At 35.6% G+C, this 16,125-nt stretch overlaps 3 protein-coding genes and 1 long non-coding RNA gene across 10 annotated transcripts; 2 read left to right on the forward strand and 2 right to left on the reverse strand.

Moving 5' to 3' along the window:
• Positions 1 to 2,486, reverse strand: LOC128887040 (uncharacterized). Its single transcript, XR_008459956.1, has 2 exons — positions 351 to 2,486; positions 1 to 263 (listed from the first exon to the last, which is right to left on the reverse strand). It is a non-coding gene; the product is annotated as an uncharacterized LOC128887040 (long non-coding RNA).
• Position 2,487: 1 nt separating this feature from the next.
• Positions 2,488 to 5,652, forward strand: LOC128887032 (mediator of RNA polymerase II transcription subunit 19). 4 transcript variants are annotated; one of them, XM_054142459.1, is made up of 5 exons: positions 2,488 to 2,505; positions 3,392 to 3,622; positions 3,691 to 3,847; positions 3,918 to 4,017; positions 4,104 to 5,652. In XM_054142459.1, the coding sequence occupies exons 2-5, from the start codon at positions 3,436 to 3,438 to the stop codon at positions 4,386 to 4,388; spliced, it is 729 nt and encodes a 242-aa protein (XP_053998434.1). In that variant the 5' UTR covers positions 2,488 to 2,505; positions 3,392 to 3,435; the 3' UTR covers positions 4,389 to 5,652. The 4 variants fall into 4 exon arrangements, with proteins under 4 accessions (XP_053998434.1, XP_053998433.1, XP_053998432.1 ...); XM_054142458.1 differs by lacking the exon at positions 2,488 to 2,505 and adding an exon at positions 2,521 to 2,774; XM_054142457.1 differs by lacking the exon at positions 2,488 to 2,505 and adding an exon at positions 2,522 to 2,884.
• A 768-nt stretch (positions 5,653 to 6,420) lies between these two features.
• On the forward strand, positions 6,421 to 12,194 carry LOC128887086 (RNA-binding protein cabeza). 4 transcript variants are annotated; one of them, XM_054142562.1, is made up of 9 exons: positions 6,423 to 6,564; positions 7,269 to 7,293; positions 7,444 to 7,631; positions 7,933 to 8,005; positions 9,151 to 9,182; positions 10,663 to 10,796; positions 10,965 to 11,320; positions 11,484 to 11,756; positions 11,888 to 12,194. In XM_054142562.1, the coding sequence occupies exons 1-9, from the start codon at positions 6,552 to 6,554 to the stop codon at positions 11,925 to 11,927; spliced, it is 1,134 nt and encodes a 377-aa protein (XP_053998537.1). In that variant the 5' UTR covers positions 6,423 to 6,551; the 3' UTR covers positions 11,928 to 12,194. The 4 variants fall into 4 exon arrangements, with proteins under 4 accessions (XP_053998535.1, XP_053998536.1, XP_053998537.1 ...); XM_054142560.1 differs by having other exon boundaries at positions 6,421 to 6,564; positions 7,269 to 7,631; XM_054142561.1 differs by having other exon boundaries at positions 6,421 to 6,564; positions 7,269 to 7,631; positions 9,154 to 9,182.
• A 59-nt stretch (positions 12,195 to 12,253) lies between these two features.
• On the reverse strand, positions 12,254 to 15,479 carry LOC128887087 (probable Bax inhibitor 1). The gene is made up of 4 exons (XM_054142564.1): positions 15,292 to 15,479; positions 13,202 to 13,503; positions 12,707 to 13,032; positions 12,254 to 12,628 (listed from the first exon to the last, which is right to left on the reverse strand). Exons 1-4 carry the CDS (start codon positions 15,336 to 15,338, stop codon positions 12,587 to 12,589), a joined length of 717 nt encoding a protein of 238 aa, XP_053998539.1. The 5' UTR covers positions 15,339 to 15,479; the 3' UTR covers positions 12,254 to 12,586.
• Between the last annotated feature and the right edge of the window lie 646 nt (positions 15,480 to 16,125).

The following is a 16,125-nucleotide window of genomic DNA, read 5'->3' on the forward strand; positions in this document are numbered from 1 at the left end:
ATGAAAATTTCCCCTTAAACGTGCAAAGAAAGACCTAAAAATATTTTTGCTCTAGGAAGATTTATCGAAAAATAGCGGACGAATAATAGCCAGCGAAATTGGTAGTAACACGTATACGGTCAGACCCCATATAACACAGTTGAAACCGATACAAACCTGAAGAATTTACTTCGAGCATTCGCATCGGTTTTTAGAATTCGCGGATAGACACGTTGGTAGCCACGTCGCCCAGAAATGGGCGAGAGGCCTTTTCAATTGAGGAACTAAAGGAATTAACTGCGTAGGCGAGTTCTGAAAATAAATCAGGATAGGATCCGTGAAATTGGCGAGGTTAAGAAATCAAATACTACGACAAATGATAAATTACCTAATCTTCGATATTCTCGAGACGTAATTTAAACTTCGTGGAAATTTTCACGAGCTTCGATTTAGCAGCCAACGTGTTGAACTAAAAATAAGACGAACATTTATTCAGAATTTCTGTAAATCTAATCCAAGTTACGACAACAATACGCATTCATTAGAAAGTTTACGCGACCGTGTTATATGGAAACCTTTATCGTGTTCTAGGATTGTCGCAATTTTGCGTCATGTTCTAAGAGGATGGACTGTACGAATAAATGTCGTTACTTGTACCGACGATGAACAATCGGTCGCCAATTACTACACGACTGCGTGTACTATTAAGAACACGTTTAAGAAAAAAAAAAATGACAAAATAAAAAGGACAAAAAAAAACAATGAAACTCTATGTCGACTATCTTACTTTAAAAATGGATATACGACTTATGTGTGCATATTATTACATAATGTAAACGTTCGATTCTATATGCGTGTGCATTTCAAATCAAAAGAAGTTGTGTGTCACTCGGCGCCGTAAATATTTTTCAAACCAATGGTGCTTTCGATCGAACGATATATAAAATATTGTAACGAAATAAACAAATAATAAAAATAAATATCTATATTCTATCCAGACGTATACCTTCCCATAATAACGATTTGCTAGGATTAACACTTTGAAATCGAAGTATTTGAATCGAAACAATTACAGTTGTGATTATTATTAAAGTCGAGTGTTACTTTATCCAACGTAGTAGTTGTGAAATCGAACACGCGACAATTTCGAAATGACAATCAAGACAATAGGGTTGCCGCATAACAGGGACACCACCGCGCCTACGAGACGGCAACCGAACCGACAAATCTGTTAGCACAGGTTGACGCATGTTAGGGGCCTCCTACGCCTGCGAGACGACAACCGAACCGACAACCTGGCAAGCATGGGTTGTCGCACACTGGGGCCTCCCTGCGCCTGCGAGATGGCAACCGAAACGACAAACCGGCTAGTGCGGGTTGCCGCATGAAAGGGGTATTTGCTTTAACGGTCCGAAGTCCTTATAAAAAAAATCAATTGACTACTTCCTGAGAACCGTAGCAAGTTCTTTGTCTTGAATTATTGTGACGACTGATGTAGAAAAAATGTTGATCGCTACGGATTCGAATTTCTTTACTTTGAAGATCTTTAGAAGGAACGTCCGTTGCCGTTTCTTCTTTTCGCAAGAAGGTTCGAGGACTTCGCAGACAGGACATTCAACCGGAACTACCCTGATCGGTCTCTATCCTGCCTTCCTCGAACGATACAAGATCGGCCGTGGTATATGCGGCGAATCAGCTGATCCAGAAATCGAAATATTGATACAGTAAATGCATATTACGTTTTTATAACACTCCATGCTTTTCAATTTGAATTTTACTGATTGCGAATTAGCTGAAAAATGGCGGAACCGGAACTAACCTTGAAGTTATTTCGTAACTCATATGGCGGTGGCATTCTAGATGCATCCAGTATATGTATTTTTAGGTCCATGGTTTGAATTACCGCATCGTAAAGTGGGAATTACTTTGGCACCTTATGGAGTATCCTTGCACCAATAAATTAATTATCATAATGAAAAATTTATGTTGATCTTTTCGGGATTCGATGCAAAGATACTCCATAAAGTGAAAAATAACTACATTTTTCGTAGTCCAATATGTCCATAATTTTGATTTCATAGAGTAACGATATTGTCCGCGCCTCACAAACATTCGCTGGGATTGCTTCTCGAAATTGTTTTATCTACGCAAATACCATATTGGATATATTATACGTATTCAACTAATATTCCTTGGTGACGAATAATGAAACATAACCTCTTCGAGTTCTATTAACTATTTATGTACACATTCGATACTTGAAATAAATGTATATAATTATAAAATGATTTCCTTCGTTAGACTTTTTCTCTTTATTAAACATAATCAATCCAATTTACAGATGAAATATATCTTTAATAAATGGGCGCATTGAAAACGCACCTAGAACGTACGTTTCACATGTATGCACGCTCTGAATTACTCTGAACGTGCAATTACGAAACAAATATGAAATAATCCACCGATAAGAATAAAAAATATTTCGCTTTGTTACACATAAAATTAAACAAGGAAATTAGTAGCACTGTAAAAAAAAAAAAACGCTTTGAATTTTATCGTCCATTTCATCGAGCCGTTATTACATTAAAACTGAACATCGTCTAACTTTCCAAGCATGACATTTGGGATGCATCTAACTCGCTTATGGTTGCTTATCTATATACCTGGCTCCGTACATGTCTCGATCCAGAAGTGATGTCTACTTTTCAAAGTGCGAGATTTTGATGTGCATTGTGTTACGTGCAGAACGGGGTGTAAAAGGGGACATGAAAAATGTTTAATTAAGTGGTGCTTCGGTAAGACATGAAAACAAGAGGGAGGGTTTGTTGGTTAGTGGGGATACCCGAAGAAATAATGGATTTAGATGAATTGATATACACGGATTCGTCTAGATATACTTGCATCAGTATGTACTCAACTAAGTACCGTAACAGCGTAAAATTTTGATTGATTTTTAGTTTAGAAGCAGAACTCTGCTCGTGATGTCTCGCTAGCGACAACAAAACAGTTTCTGTTTGTACGAACTGTAACCTAAGAACGAAACCGAATGACTGATACGATCAAGATGTTTACGAAACGATCAATCGGTATCTCAATTAATTTGTGGACGAGTAGATTGTGGTGATGATCGTTGTGCAACCCTAGTATTTATATTCCATGAAATTGAATTAAAAAAAAAAAAAATATTCTTCAGACGTTTCTTACATATTGTACACTGATTGTATAACTTATCAAATTATGTATCCCCATTGTCACTCTGTTGCATGGTGCCTGTTCATGGTAATATGAAAATTATGTGTTCGTTGCGCATTGTTGTAGCAGCACCAAGTTGTTCTTGGGTGCTTTAGTAAAGCGTAAACGTACACTGGCTCACGGAAAGAAACTTTAAACGATTATTTGTGCTCTACGCTAGAGCTCATTAATTGTAGTGAAGGTGCCATGAAGTAAAATCAAAGGATGATGATGGGCGATCAGTTTCGTAGCAAAGTGGAGCAATACTCACCAAAGTCATCACCCAGGGGCGCACGTTCCCCTGTTGTTTCACGTCAGGATTCGACAGGGACTTTGAAAACGACCATTTCCCTGGGAAAGAATCCATCTATTGTCCATAGTGGGCCTTTTTACTTGATGAAGGAACCCCCTGGTACAGTTTTATCATTATGTTATCGATTATTATAGCAAATTTCTGTTACATTTCATTGAATCTTTCAGGAGAAAGTGAACTCACAGGGGCGACAAATTTAATGGCCTATTATGGCCTAGAACATTCTTATAGCAAATTTAGTGGAAAGAAACTCAAAGAACAACTTTCTTCGTTCTTACCTAATTTACCTGGAATCATAGACAGACCAGGTCATCTAGATAATAGGTGTGTTGACATAATTTTAAATTACATTGATTATTGCATTGAACATTATTATCATTCTTTTGTATTTTAGTTCATTGAGATCCGTCATTGAAAAACCTCCTATAGGTGGGAAAGAATTACTACCATTAACCAGCGTTCAGTTAGCTGGTTTTCGCTTGCATCCTGGACCTGTAAGTATATTTCCTTGCATCATGGGAGACAATTTGTCAAATAAAATATTTGCATAAAATTAAGAAATTATTTTATGATTGTATAGCTACCAGAGCAGTATCGCTATGTCAATCAAGCCCCACAAAGAAAGCATAAGAACAAACATAAAAAGCATAAACACAAGCCGGGCGAGGTACCTAGTGGACAAGAAGCGGCAACAACAGATATCGGTGGTCCGGATACTCACGAGAAGAAGCATAAAAAGCAGAAAAGACACGACGAAGAAAAAGAAGCTAGAAAGAAACGTAAAAAAGAGAAGAAGCGTAAAAAACAGAAACATAGTCCTGAACACACTGGGGGATTAACACCATCTCAGCATTCCAATTCGTGATCTTTAATCTTACCTTTTCTGTTTGTATCTCACTTTTGACCTGACATTACGATTTTCATAGACGCAATTAAGTTCTTCCGTTTTCATTAAGGATAAACACATGTACAGACAATTACTAGATTTAAATATCTTCTACGTAAATTATATTGAAACGTTCGAGTTATGTAATTAGTGATGGGCGCGCGAATCAGTGTTTTATAAGAGATTATAAAAACATTCAAGACTGTGAACATTCGAATCGTTTTAAACATTATTCGGTACCAACAGATTTTTAAAATCTTAATAGATTTTGAAACGTAACGAATCTTAAACATTTTGCATAAATAAATACATTTATTAATTCATAAATCTTTTCATTAATATTGTTTATCAAACACGAGCAAATTATGCGTTACTCATAGATCTGTCAATTACTTATAAATTTTTGTTAAATTAATAAAGCGATTTACTTGTAGAAATTTTATAAATTTAACAATTTGTTAAACTTTAAATAGCTAAGTGTTAAATGTACCTTTGAAAACAGCAATTAATGAAAAACTTTGTTAATCTATAAATGCATTTATTTATTTATGCAAGAAGAAGAAATCCATTAATATCTGATATCGAATAAAGTTCGATGCAGTTCGTTTTTGATATTACAGATAATCATCGTATGCAAGTCTTGTTCTTTTTTTATTTTTTGAACTTGATTATTTGTGTCCTTCATTCGTGTCATTCTAAATAGTATATTTTCAATCGATACCTGATCTTTGATAGTAGCAGAGTGTTCATTTTTATTTTCATTATATTGGAAGATGTAAAATTCGGTCCTACAAAAAGTGTACACTACGAGTATGTAATATAGAATCGACTGTGTAAAATGAATTTGTGTTTTATGTGTATAAGTACGTACACAATTTACGTGCACTGCAATATACTGTTTAGCCCATCAAGACGATTCCACGATTTCTGATTTTGTACTGATATTTCTAAAAATTATGAACGAATCGTGAAGAAATTAAACATCTTGATGAGTTAATAGGATACAGGTTTGAATCATTAGTGCAAACAAGGAGTACTACTGTTGATGTAAATATTATGTATTGAAAAGACAGTAACAGAAAGCAAATGTCACTGCATTAGAAGTAATGTTTTTAATCTTGACCATCAGTATGCAGTGAATTTTGCTAATAAACAAAAAACCAAAATCTTGCATTGCACTGAACAAATTTAAATTAAGCGTAGTATTATGATACAATGAATAATAAAAACAAATTAAGTTCAAGAGTGATTATGATCTCCCACGCTTTTTCTTCTAGGTTACGTCTCGTTTCTTTAAAGATGATAATAATAACGAAACACTGCTGTTATTTAAATAGCATTTCGGTTATATTTATTTCCAATATTGAATATTAAGGTATGACAATTTTAAATAGAATAATTCTATTACTCACATTTTCGAATACTATTCAAAAATTTATAATCTGAAATTTATTTATTATTCCCCTCCCCTTTCATATGCGTTTGTCAATCTTTTTGATCCTCTACTTGAGACACAATTATCAGTAATTTTCATATCGTTCTGTTATATTTATTAAATTCTAATATTTAAATTCATTAATTTTCAAGTTAGGATTTACACTTTAATGTTTCATTATAATAAATAAATACAGAAGAATGTCGTCCACAGCAACCATAACTGTTAGACGCGCGGCGTCCATATGGATTACTTTGACCACAAGTATTTAGAGTTAATTCTTCGCACTACTGTAATCTCTGTTCCCTAATTGTAAATTGAAAAGGCAAGTACAAAATTTTACTAAAATATGTCTAACCAAGTTATGGGGGAACAAACATTTAGACAGACAAACAAAAATATTAAAAATAATCTTGCAAATTTATTCACTCGTTGCAAATCAGCTTTAACTATAAAAAGATGAAATTGGGGGTTTTTGAATTTCAATTTCCAGATAATACTGCAGTCAACCGAGGTGATAATTGCAGTAGTCGAAGCGCCATCTAGGAAAGAAGACTTCCGTTCTCGGCGATCGACATCCGGCAGTAAAACGCCAAGTTTGACCATTGAGCTCAGCTCGTTCAGAATCGTGGTTGGAAAGTCGCTCGGTTCCCGCCATTACGTGCTTTTTCTACCGTGTAGCGATTTGATTACCGGAGGAAGGCACGATGACGGACACCCGTAAGTAAATCAATATTGTACCATTTTTACACTGAAAGACGCTATGAATCTATCCTAATAATGTAATATCTCTTTTTATCGAATCGTGTATTTCATTGAAGACTTTACGCGTAGTATATATTTTGCCTAGCTTCTACAATTGCCACGTTCGACGTTTTAACTTCGTAATTAATCGATGTTCTACATTATTTTAGTAAAAACTAGAGAGTAGAACATTGATTAAATCGCTGTGAAACTGTAAATGAAAACCTAAATAAACTTCTGAAGCGTCGCGTCCCTCTGTGCTTCTATACGAGAGCTTTATTGATCGGCATTTCAAGCGTCTCATCCCACTATTCTACTCCATTTTGTTATTCGATTTTGGCATATTTTTCATTTTCGCCTTTAATTTACCGCATAATTTATTCTCTCTTCCAAATTTAACGTGTATTCGTATTTTTATATCCGGAATGACAAGGAGAGTCGATTTGTGTGATAAACATTGCATAGTTTCATTGATGAAAATATTACATTTGCAATATGCGTATAGAATTTTTTTTGTTTATGATAAAATTATAATTGTCAAAAACTAACTCCAAAACGCATTTTCTATAGCTTTAATGAGAGCTATGCTATGTTTTTAATCTTAGAATCCCTATATATATATATATATATGTAGTGCTCTTTTACAGTATTCAACCATGTTTGTTTACCATTTATTTCAGAGTATTCAAATTACCAGCAACAGGGGTACAATCAGTACAGCCAGCCACCACCTACTGGTGGTCAGGATACATCGTATCCACCACCATCTAGTGGTGGTGGCAGCTATAATCAGTATAGCCAACCACCACCAAATACTGGAAGCAACTATGGCGGTTACAACAGTTACAATTCCAGCGGTGGCCAAGACTACAATCAGCCGCAGAACCAGAACAGTTACAACCAAAACAGTTATGGGAGTGGAGGAGGTGGTTCTGGAAGTAACAGCGGCGGGGGCAGCAGTTATGGTGGAAATTATGGACATGGGGGTGGAGGTAGCGGAGGTGGTTATAATCGCAACAATTCTAGTGGAGGCTATGGTGGAGGTATACTTGCACTTATATACTTCAAAACGTAATCTTGAAATTATGTATGATTAAAAAGTATAAATAGAGGTCGATTCGTGCTTATGTTTAAATATCACTTTTTTTTTTTTTTACCGAGTCATTTCAAGCATTTTATCGTAATTTAAAAATGTTTTTGATTCTTTCTTAGATGTTTAGTATAAAACTCGTATATCGAGGATAAGTGGAAAGCAAAAGTTGAAAATATTTTGTAATTACTATAAAATGCTTGAAGCAACTTGATGGACAAATAATAAATATAAATTTATTATCTGTATACCAGGCCAAGGAGGAGGTGGTGGCAGTAGATATGGCGATCGTGGGGGATACAATGACCGCTCTGGCGGTGGCTACAAGTAAGTTCATTTCTTACATTTTCTATGTATACATATGTGACGAAGTGGAGAAAGTTTATAAGGCCGATAAAAGAGTTCAGTTATAAGTCCATAATAATTTTGCGAGTGGAAAGGTAATACATTCATTGAATTAATCAAGGTATGAAATGAAGTTCCTTATGACAGTAATGAAAACTTGTTGTCTCTTTGCAAATGGTTTTATGCCCTTTGGGCGTTAATATGTTTGAAGTGTGCCTACAGGTTTAACACACAGGTATAACTGGTAAAGGTAAAAACAGGTTGTATATGACAAATGACGTAAAAATGGTTATAATGTGTGGTATGTTCTGATTCTGCATTACTGCCAATAACTAAAGAAAAAAACGCACGATGGCGCATATAATAAAGGTTTTCGCATCGATCATACCTGTATAAGCAGTTAATACTGCCACTGGGGCCACTGTTATTCAAGTATTACTACTTAGGGTTATTGAAATCGACTAGACAATCGAAAGACGTTCAAAGTTTTTGTAAGAGATTGCAATTACTTACGTGATCAAGAAATAGCATTTCTGAGTAGAAATTTCAATGAATGGCATTTGACATTCGTTCTGTATGTTTTGACTGTTCTCTAACGTCACGTTTATCTTCCCGATACAATTGTTTTTTATTCTGAAAAATACCCAGATAAATTATCTTTTTTTTTTCTCTTTCTCTTTTATTTCAAAGTCAAATTATATGCTTTCGTAGATCAATCAGTAGTAATCTCTTACCATTAAAACTTTTAAGTACAATGTTTGTATATACATACGTATATCTATCTGGTGAATAGGATAATCTTTTACAGAGAATTGTCTTGACCAATTTTATCTCGGGCAAAGCCGTTAATAATACCTGTGCGGAAAGCACTGCTTTGTTCTCGTTCTTTTCTCAGTACCGTTACCACGATATGTAGGTAATTTTTCTTGCATGCTGGACAACGACCGACTGACACGACGATAGACGCGACTTTGTCTAGTATTAAGTAATTATGGTGACTACAGACATTTAGACAGTAGGTACATCAAGAAGAGAGGTGGCGAGCAGCATTTGATTCGCCATGCATCGATCGATCGATCAGTCTGTCCATGAGTCAACTCATTGGTATATCTGCTTCTGTGTTTTAGCAGTGGCGGTGGCCGTGGTGGTTATAACAAAGGTAAATGCACCAGATTGTCTGTACAAGTCTGGTGCTATTCAAGCTTTCACTCTAATATTTACGATCTAAATACTCGGTTACTTGTATTATATGAAAGGGCTGCTATGCAACATTGTTAGGGGTGTATTTTTCTCTACCAACTAACGTTTGCTCGGAATTCTTTAATATTGATGTCAAACAAAAAGAAAGAAAAATAGGGTACTTACTATGATGTTATTGCAGCATTATATAAGAGCTGCTTTGATCACCAATTGCTTTTTCCAATCAATAACGAAAGTTTGTCTCAGCGTGTTACAAAATTCCTATTGGAAACAGGTGACATCACACTTCAAGTTAAAAAAAATAGTATAACAAATTATAATGTTGAGCAAGTAATCATCCATCCGAAATACTAATGCGCACTGCGCTTGTAATGTTATATCTTACTTTCCTGAGCATCATCTAAACATGAAACAGGGAGTTTCGTATGAACGAACATCGTAAAATTGATCAAAAAAGCGAGTACTTGGATGAAACATTTATTCGCAGCTTAAATCAGCACATTTTTAAACATACGTCAGGATATCGTTAAACATAAAAGGCAGCTGGTGAATTAAATATTATCCCTGATCAATCGAGGCTTCCCCAAAAATATTATATAGGGAAATGGTAAGGGTAAAAATAATGTTGCAGCCCTTTTGTATGTTAAGCTGCAACCTTGTGTTCTCTACGTATTGTTATATGCTACTAAGAATGATAGGGCAATGAATACTAATACTTTTGTTAATGCACGGGTCAAAAAGAAAGAAATATATATGTATACATATATATATATACTAAAGTCGGTAATTTTATACAATAATGGTGCTATAAGTATTGTATGAGTGTAATCACTGAAGTACTATAAGTCGACAAAGTAACAGACCTCGAATATCGTTAAGAAGGATGTATTACGTATGATTAGGCTAAACAAAATTTACGTCTTCGTGGGGTAAAACTAATGTCAATCGATAGTTGTATGTTTCTAAGCATACACGAAGTTAAATAATTCGTAATGTATATCGCAAGAGGAGTTCTTTTTGCTTGGAAAAAGATATCATTCAAAAAGAACGTAAACGATTTATATTTTTATTGTTAAAGCGGATAATAACATTTAAACATATTTGGTAATTCTTCGAGGAGTAAAGAGGAGCGAAGTATTTAAAACATTTAAAATAGCGTAATGTTCAAAAGTATACTAGTGTTCAGGTGTAGTTATATAACTTGTATGAAAATCATTCTGAAACGCGAAATGGGTGCGAAAGTTCAAATGGCTTGCAATATTTAATTGTTCCTCCAAGGTGTACTGCTTCTGTTAGCTGTTTTCAACCCGATATAAAAAAGAGTTTTCCACTTGTTAGCTTAGATTTGAGTAGGTTTAGGGACAAGTAGATTTGCAAGTATTATTCCTACTTCGAGGACCGCGGTACCAGAACAATTGTTAACTCTTATTAAATTACAGGGGGCTACGGTGACCGCGGTGGTGGCAACGATGGAATGGTTACCCAAGAGGATACTATTTTTGTATCTGGAATGGATCCTTCTATCTCAGAGGAAGAAATTTGCGAACACTTTGGAGCCATTGGTTTAATCAAAGTACGTTGATTTACAGGGCAGTAACTATTCATTTGCCTCAAGAAATATTGCACATTTGAATTCCAATGCTTCCTAGTATACTAATTACAAATTTTTTAGTGCGCAATATTTTCTGAGACACGTTCGATAAAAAGAGAAAGAATAACACGAATATTAATCATTTTCTAGCATGACAAGCGGACTGGCAAACCCAAAGTGTGGATGTACAAAGACAAGAATACAGGTAAATCAAAAGGTGAAGCCACTGTGACCTATGATGACCAAGACGCTGCACGTTCTGCGATAAACTGGTTCGACGGGAAAGATTTCAAGGGACGTACTATTAAAGTACAAATTGCTCAACATAAAAGTAATTGGCAAGGAAACCGCATTGGCGGAAGTCGAGGAGGTGGTGGCGGTAGTCGAGGCCGCGGCGGCGGTGGCTTTGGAGGCCGTGGTGGTGGCGGCGACAGAGACGATCATCATCGCGGTGGTGGCGGTGGAGATGATCGACGCGATGGAGCTGGGCGTGGTGGAGATTGGAGGTATATTTTGCTTTACCCTTTTCTATTTTCCATGAGCTATTTTTAAGTCAATTATTGCATGTAAAATATTATAAAAAAACAACAATAGTATCAGAGTGATTCATATCTTCATGAATCGTTTTTTCACTACCATTTAAAAATGATGTTTGCTATATTCGTGTAGGTGTCCTAATCCCGAATGTGGTAACACGAACTTCGCCTGGAGAGATCAATGCAATCTCTGTAAAAGTCTGAAACCAGATGGTGCTGGTGGCGGTGGTGGTGGAGGCGGCGGCGGTGGTGGACGAGGCAACCGCGGTGGTGATCGAGGTGGGCGAGGAGGCTTCAGGAGTGACAGAGGTGGTCGCGGAGGCGACAGGGGTGGCAGAGGCGGATTCCGTGGCGGAGACAGGGGTGGACGAGGAGGTCGAGGCGGGCCCATGAGAGGAGGCGGCGGGTTAGTTGCTATAATTAATTTTCAACCTTAGATCAAAACGATCGAACTTTCATTCGTATAATAGTTTCCTGTTCCCACGTTCATAGAAAAGGAGGGGGCGAATGATTTATTTCGTATGTTGTTCATTTCAGCCGAGGAGACAGAGACAGGGATCGCCAACGTCCGTATTAAACACATTCAAACAGTGATTGGTAAAAATCACTCATTGACTGTACACATTTTGTACACAGTTTCGATGTATGTACATTATTCGTAACACAGAGGTCCGTCTGTTACGAACTCCATTGTCATCGATTTGTTTCTCACGTACATTTTTTATATTCATGAAGATCGATGCGTGAACGCGTAACTTTTTGTGTTTTCTATACACATGTAAATGATGATAATCATATGTGTAAAGTTACATTTTAATAAATAAGACTTTAGCCCTGTATAAAATATAGCCTTAGTAACCTCACCTTTGAAATTATTTTTGCTCGATTAAGAATACCCAGGGACGCTGGGAAATTTTGTTTATTGAAAGATAAAAATATAGTACAATAAATTTATGTCTATGTATGTATACATGTATATAAATCTAGTAGGTAAATAGATAATTGAAAGAAGAAAAAAAAATAACGAACTAAGTAATCCAAAATAAATACATTGCGTCTTTAGGGCCAACGCGTGCCTAAAATTCCCTCGAGATGATCGTTAAGCTGTAATTATTTTAATTCATTTATACCGTAGTAAATATATATGCCTTACATATGGATAGATTAAATGAAGACCTCTAGTTCATGGATTTACTTGAATGGTATGATATTTTACATCTTCTCTTCGCTCCCATTTTACTCTTTGCGTTTATTACGTTGATTATCTGTTGATAACTCCTATAAAAAAACAAGATACAAATCATAAAGTCAATCAATCTAAGATAATGTACCATACGTTCGTTAAATTATTCTTACCTTCTGCGTAAGGATGATGAGAAGATGACGGAAAATACCGATGAAGTCGATGAAGAGATCTAGAGAGTGCAAAATGAAATCTTTGCTACCTGCGTGGAATTTTTCGACGATCAACTGAGTATCGTAAATCACGAAACCACACATCAAGAATAGTCCACCGTATAAATGGGTTTGATGGAACAAAGACCAACGTAGGAAGAGGTTGAGGAATGAGAACAGAACCATAATATTTAGCAAGCTAATCAAGATACCGCCGAGGTACAACCAACGACCTCGTTCAGCCAGAAGCGACGAGATACTGAATGATACAAATACGACAGTCGTTCCTGAAAATTGATAACATTGCGTTACATAAAACGATAATAAAAAAAAATATCCTCAAATGGACGAACAATCGATGATCATTTACACGTTTCAAAAATAAGTAAAGCTAAATTATCGTAAATAAATAATAGATGGTAAACATTTTAAGCGTTAAACTGTGCCGTGTCTTACCCATTAATGCGGTTACTATGATGCTAGGATTGATGGCGATGATCATTTGAAACAATGGACCTAATCCAAGTCCAGACAAGAATGCAAATCCCAACAGGTAGCCAAGTCGTAATTTTTGATTCTTTCCGTTGTCTGGTGTGCTGATTAAACCGAGAAGTAAACCAAATGTGCCGAGAGTCGTCAATAAATTGGCCTGCAGGAGCTCTGTGTACAGGTGGACATAAGCTCCTGCTGCAGCCGATATTGTTGACATAGACAAGCAGGCATACACATTTTTAAGATGCTGCCTGACCGGTAATTCACTGAAATCAGGGAAACCAATTGTTATCTACTGTGCAAACGAACTGCTATCGTAACTGAGTGAAAATTTATCGTCCGTTGTTGCGAAGGAAAACAACATAAATCACATTCTAAAAAAGTTTATGTATCAACTTCTTCAGGGACACTGGCACATATCTGTACATTTATCAAAATATTGGAAGCAAAAAAGAATGTTAAATCTATTGAAAAAAATATATAATCTATTAATATATATCATATATATCTAGAAAATCTCTCAACAATAAAAAGAATTCGACGTACGATAGCGCTGATAGCGTTTTATTCTACTTGATTATCACTGCTTGAAACCATTGTGATACTGCCTCTAGCGTGTAAAGTTTTTGCAATTATTTGCACTACAGCGTTAATACTTGATGAATTGAAGATGCTGTAAATTATTAATTTTTTGTTCGATTTTTTAATTATTCTTTACTTTGATTGTACCAATATAAAATATGCAAAACCAAGGAAAACATATATCTATACCATGCTAAAAGGATTGATGTATTTAAACCTTTTTAATACATTTGCTGCTACTGACGCACACACATTGTGTTTAAGCAATTGTGTCCATAATGCAGCTGAAGCAATTGTTGTATTTCAGTGGAAGTGTGTTAAACAATAATATCTTGTAAACGAAAACACCTGACCTATGTCATTTTATTATACAAGTACAGAAATATCTTACAAAACCAACTAAATCAGCATAAAAGCAAAGTTTAACAATTGAAAATGAAACAAGAAGAAGGAGGCATGGAAACAGTGGTGTAGCATAGTTTTTTGGTCCCTTAGTCAAATCATTTTATATCCCTCAATTTTATTATCTGAATTTCAATTTGAATGAAATAAATATGTACTTAAGATTTATTTATAATTTGACCAACATAAAATTAATATTACAATATTATACCAATTAAATCAAATTCAGAAGCAAAGAACTATACTAGAATTCTTGAATTTATTAATTACTATTAAATTTATTGTAGCAGAGATGGACATAAATTTTGTTGATAATGTTTGTTCCAATTAGATAGCGTCTGTTCGTTCAAGTAGTGACATAATAGAGAGTTGCTTTTCTTTTATTTATTATTTGAAATGTTTACATAAAGAACTATTTTGCCCACCTCTGGTCTATAGTAGACCCTAGCATAGCAGAGGTCTATTATAGCCCCTAATTGCACTAATTTACGGGCCCTAGCGAAATTGAGCTTCTAATAATTCACCGAGAGCCCCCAGTCTCTGCCTTACTTTTGTTATAGGGTGGCTACGTTCCTGCATAGATGGTCGAAAAATAATTTGGGAAATTGTTAGGTCACCGTTTACGCGAGTATCAAAACCGTGGATCACGTTCAATGGATACGTGACCCACGTCATAGCGACTATGTTCGTACGCAAAAGAAAAGTTTCCTACATCAAATATTCAGTTTCATAAAGTTGTGAAAGTTCTGGAGTCTACATAGACGACTGAAGGTCATGCACGATACCAACAACGTAGATAAGGAAAGATGCATATCACGATAATTAATATTATTCAAAACGGCACCGTGCACGAAAAATTTAACCATTTTACGAAAGGAAACGTTACTATAACGCTACACGAGTTACATCACCGCGATCATTAACATTTTGAAAAACAGAGTGAAGATAAAGATTAAAACTACCGATAGTTATATTTGCAACGAAAGTAAAACGTATCAACGTAACCGTTATGTATAATTGTTTAAACGAGAATTTCCAATAAAATCGTTCCAATGACGGCAAATACTCACAGTCTGTTGGTGAAAGAATTCACGAAGGTATTAAACATCGTCGCCATGATTTCGTTGCTTTTTCTTGCAATTCGCGTTTCAATTAACACCACGATCCGTCGAACACTATTGTTTTCCTCTTGTGTAAAATGAGAATAATCATGAACTCTCGAAGTAGTCTTCTTTTCGTGGACACGTCAGTAATATTTCTGTGCGTAAATTTCGTCGTCGGCACTCGCGATTGGTCGACGTGCTCCTTGAAATTTCACGGAACGTCAGCTTTCACGCGACGAGGACAGCAAATCGAGTCATCCATACGTTAAACAGAGACAAAGAAGAATCGTGCGCGATGAGTTCCAACGATCCTTTCCTCTAATGCCACTAGGGGGCTACGAGACCCAGTCGATTCTCGGTACTTTTATTTATTTAAAAAACTAGCCATTAGACAATTATTTGTGTACTATTCGACGCTTATTAGTTGAACTATGATAATTAGAATGTAAAATTACATTTATATGCAAAGAAAAGTAGAGAATTTATGTTTTGAATAATTTCATATCGGTGGCGACATCTAACAGCCTGAGATGGAAACTGTTTCACGACAAACTTGGGCGATTCACTGAGAGATGGCGCCACAATAATTTCAGTAACGACATCTAGCAGCTTAAGATGGAAACTCTTTCACGACAAACTTGGACGGTTCACCGAGAGATGTCGCCACATTTTTCGGTATTTCTATATTTTTTTTAAGCCTAATATCGTCAATTATTAGTGTATAAATCAACAATTAATAGTTATATAAATATACAGAAAAGAATAAAAAATGTGAATATATGTGAAAAATTAGTTCGGTCG

Source organism: Hylaeus anthracinus, unplaced genomic scaffold, assembly GCF_026225885.1.
Source record: "Hylaeus anthracinus isolate JK02 unplaced genomic scaffold, UHH_iyHylAnth1.0_haploid 11985, whole genome shotgun sequence".
Taxonomy (NCBI): domain Eukaryota; kingdom Metazoa; phylum Arthropoda; class Insecta; order Hymenoptera; family Colletidae; genus Hylaeus; species Hylaeus anthracinus.